Source organism: Rhinopithecus bieti, unplaced genomic scaffold (assembly GCF_001698545.2).
Source record: "Rhinopithecus bieti isolate Rb0 unplaced genomic scaffold, ASM169854v2 scaffold_3041, whole genome shotgun sequence".
In the NCBI taxonomy this organism is placed as follows: Eukaryota; Metazoa; Chordata; class Mammalia; order Primates; family Cercopithecidae; genus Rhinopithecus; species Rhinopithecus bieti.
The window spans coordinates 1,199,483-1,203,389 of record NW_016804262.1 but is presented as its reverse complement, the minus strand read 5'-3'; the positions used below and the strand labels follow the sequence as shown (position 1 = coordinate 1,203,389).

Here is a 3,907-nt window from a genome sequence, read left to right as displayed (position 1 = left end):
CCCCCCCCCCCCCCCCCCCCCCCCATATACACAAAGTCAGAAATAGCTAGAACGATGCTGGGAAAATCAGGTAGCTGTAAAGCGAGTAGCCCCCAAATCAGTCATCTTGGCCTGAAGATGTAAACAAGGAGGTTTGCTTCCTGCAAGATGAGTACTTCACTGAGTTTGGTTTTCATTTTTCCTACACCAAAGCAACCTCTGTCCATCCCATGTTCACGTCCGTCCAAGGCTGCGCAGGAGGTTACGTCAAGATGTGGCCAATAAAGTCCAAAAAGCGCTTTGAATACTGTTCTGGGTTCACGGTGGAGATCTCCGCGCCAGCCTGGGCAGTTTTTAAAAAAGGAAATATTGATATAATATTTGATTTCCCCAAATTATTACTCAATATCTACAGTTACTTCCAATGGCAGCTGAATATACAGCAAGTAAGTTTCAAATCCATGCAGTCTCTGCTCTGAAAAACATCACTCAAAATATCTTGGTGCTTGTGGTTGAATAATCAAGGTTCTTACGAATCTGTGTTTGCAAATGAGACAAAGGGCGACAGGAGCACCAGATGCTACCACACACACCGGGGCTGTTGCAACTCACCAAAAAATCAAATGGGCCACGTTTGGGATGTTACTATCAAACAGTGGAATTGTTCAGAAGCCACGGAAACGATACTTACGCTATACTTTTCAGGAAGGCAGACGGGAGCCACCTCGAGAATGACATCAACATTTGGCGAAAGGGAAACCTTAACGACGATGACTTAAAGCCACATTATTTCTCCAGGACCCCCTTGGTTTCGGACAGAGGCGTCCAGCTCAGTGCTCAAACATGAGTGGCAACCGCAGCAGCCACAGGTTCCGGGACAGCCGCCCCCAGCCCATTCCCTGCACTAGAACCAGGTGATGGCTTTCCTCTGCAGCAGCACACAGGGGTGCCACTGTTTCCCTGCAGAGAGCAAGCAAGCCTGGCCCCTTGCGGAAGCCCAGTGGGGGATTTTTCCATTATGAGATGCAAGGTGCAGGCCAGCACACTCAAGGGAGCCACTGGACAGTTTCCTGAGCTGCAAAGGGCAAGATCAGAGTTTTGCTAAGTGAGCAGGTGCTGTTTTCAGACACCCATGTTCATGGGGGAACTTGTAATATTTTCAGGCCTGGGCTGCATGGAGGAGCCCAGTCTCGAAGGCAGGGAATGGTCCCCAACAGCAGCTTAACACAGCGTTCCTTTGCTGAGAGTAATATTTTCTTCTTGCAAACTACCTGTGATTTTATGCCATGTGTCACACTATGGAGGCGAACTGGTGGCTTATAGGGGGATGAATGTGGAACCATATTGGCTAGGATACACTCCAATTTCACAGGATGTATATAATGTGGGAACAGACATTTACAAAGCATTTGTCCAGACAACTCTTGTATCTCTGGCAAAACCCCATCAGCAAGGCAGGAGGATCTCTGTAGAAGGTGAAAAACAGGAGCTCCAAAAGTGGCCCCTTGAGGTCATGCAAGTGGGGAGGGTCAAACGAGGATTCCTCCCCAGTTCTCTCCTTGCCACACACCATGGTATTCAACCAGAGGTGAGCATCAGAATGACCATGGAGCCTTCTGAAGACCCTTCCCTCAGCCTCCTGAACTGGCCTGAGAATGAGGGAATGGGGGTAGTGCACCTGGTACAGACATTTGTTTAGAAAGGGTACTCAAAAGTTTCCGTTGGGTGGAAGCCACCAGGCACCCTCGCTTACTGACGTGCTCAGGGGCGGTGAGGTCCTGGTCTGTGCTCTGCATACAGCAGGAATACCATAGCTATTGACAAGGTGACTGAAGTATTTCTTTGGCAAATAGAATACGGTGTTAGGCTGATTTCTATTTTAAAATAGAAAAGAAGAGGTTTCAAGTGAGTTTTTGGTTCTGGCGAATCTTAGTCAGCTCTACACAGTCTGTGGCAAGCACCTCTCCTTCCAGGGCCAACAAACCAGGGCATACATTCATCTGTGTGGGGTGGGCTCTATGGCTTTCAGGACCTCTGCAAAACAAAGATGGCATCCTGCAATACAAGCATGAACTCGGCGAGCTGTAAAGTTTGGCCAGGCAGGAGGGGTTTGCAGGCAAGGCAAGGGGATGAGCATGAACACAGAGCAGGAGGGGGCTGGATCCTTGGGAGGAATCCCATCCCTACATTTCCTAGTATGAGGCCCTGGCAAGTTACTCCTGAGGCTGTCTTCCTCAGTTTCTCCAACTGACAAAAGCAGGTACACTAGTATCTCTTTCATAGGCTTCTTATGGGGGATTCAATAGCTTAACATGTGGCTACAGCAGTGAACATTCCCATCAAGCACATTAAAGGTGAGCAATTAATATCATGCAACTTTGATCTTGCACTCAAAAGATTTCTGTTGTGGAAAATACAACTCCCTGTGAGAAAATAGAATCCTGTATATTTTTGAAGTGTCTTAAGCAGACAATCATGCTTCAGTTTTGAACATTTCATATTAAAACACTGCATTATATTCTTGTGCACTTTTGTCTCTGGAACATTTTTCAAACAAAAAATAATTTGTATGACATCCTAGTGATGCGCATGCCTGTCAGTGTCCCCATGTGTAAAAGAAGAGATGTTCATGTTTAAGTGACTCGCTGCAAGCCACAGGGAGCTGTGGTAAGAGCAGGGGTGAGCAGTGAGCATTTGCGGGTTCTGCGTCTCATGCTCAGAACATGACTTGCCCCCAGGGAACAAGTGTCACTAAAGGGCTTTGAATGGCTCAGCAGAAAGCAGCTCAGTGGCAGAAAGGAGTGATCCCTGAGTTACAGACCACACAGAGGAGCCAGGAGAGGGAGACGAGGAAACAAAATGGAGATACTCACGCCATGTTTAACAGTTTTTGCAGCATGGGCAGCTTTCTTTTTTGCATCATAATGAGTAAGGATGTCAATAATTGCCATGAAGTACACCTCCTTCCTAGGCGAGTCTGCAGAGACAGGAGAGCAATGACTGTGGGACATGTGACAACATCAGGGCCAGCATCGCTGCTGAGGGAGGAAGGGAGGGAGAAGTGAGGCTGGAAGGAGGGGATTCAGCGGAAGGCGGATGGAAGGAGTCCAGAGACAAACTCCATACCACTCCTGCATATCCTGACGAAACAGACAGCTTGCCTCTCTGACCCAGTCCCCCTCCAATTTAAAAACAAACAATAACAACTAAAAACATCATCACACCAAGGTAGCAACAGTGGAGAGCCAACGGTGGAACTGAGTCTTTTTTTATTAAGTTGCATTTTCTTTAATGATTGTGTATTGCTTTGGTGTGAAGAAATATGCTATTTAAAAATACCCTATAAAACAAGTATATCTAATTATGTGCATCAATGCTTTTCTACCATTTGATGTACTGTTCATAATTCTCATTGGATATAGTATCAGAACTGGATAAAGGCATACATGTACTCCAATGTCTATTTTCTTTTTTGGAGACACAGTTGTGTTCTTGTTGCCCAGGCTGGAGTGCAATGGCACGATCTCAGCTCACAGCAACCTCCGCCTCCTGAGTTCAAGTGATTCTCCTGCCTCAGCCTCCTGAGTAGCTGGGATTACAGGCATGCACCACTATGTCCGGCTAATTTCGTATTTTTAGTAGAGATGGGGTTTCTCCATGTAGGTCAGGCTGGTCTCAAACTCCTGACCTCAGGTGATCTGCCTGCCGCGGCCTCCCAAAGTGCTGGGATTACAGGCGTGAGCCACTGCGCCCAGCTACAATGTCTATTTTCTATCCATTTCCAAAAATATGAACAGTAAGAAAAGTACATTTGACTACCTAATTTTCTGTGTTGAAGAAAACATTTTGGTGAGCAAAACAGAAACAGAACAAAACAGAACTCACATCCTCAGCTGATATGCCATTTGAGATAAAAAAAAAAAAAAAA

The 3,907-nt window shown here is 46.4% G+C and overlaps 1 protein-coding gene across 3 annotated transcripts in view; it reads right to left on the bottom strand.

The window, feature by feature from the left end:
* The window catches only part of PIP4K2A (phosphatidylinositol-5-phosphate 4-kinase type 2 alpha), a 74,387-nt gene continuing 70,480 nt past the window's right edge, over positions 1-3,907 (bottom strand). For all 3 annotated transcript variants that reach the window (XM_017867449.1, XM_017867450.1, XM_017867451.1), the window contains 2 exons: positions 2,853-2,956; positions 1-322 (listed from right to left, as the gene is read on the bottom strand). In XM_017867449.1, coding sequence (XP_017722938.1) covers positions 242-322; positions 2,853-2,956 — 185 coding nt within the window. In that variant the 3' untranslated portion in view covers positions 1-241. The remainder of the gene's footprint in view (positions 323-2,852; positions 2,957-3,907) is intronic.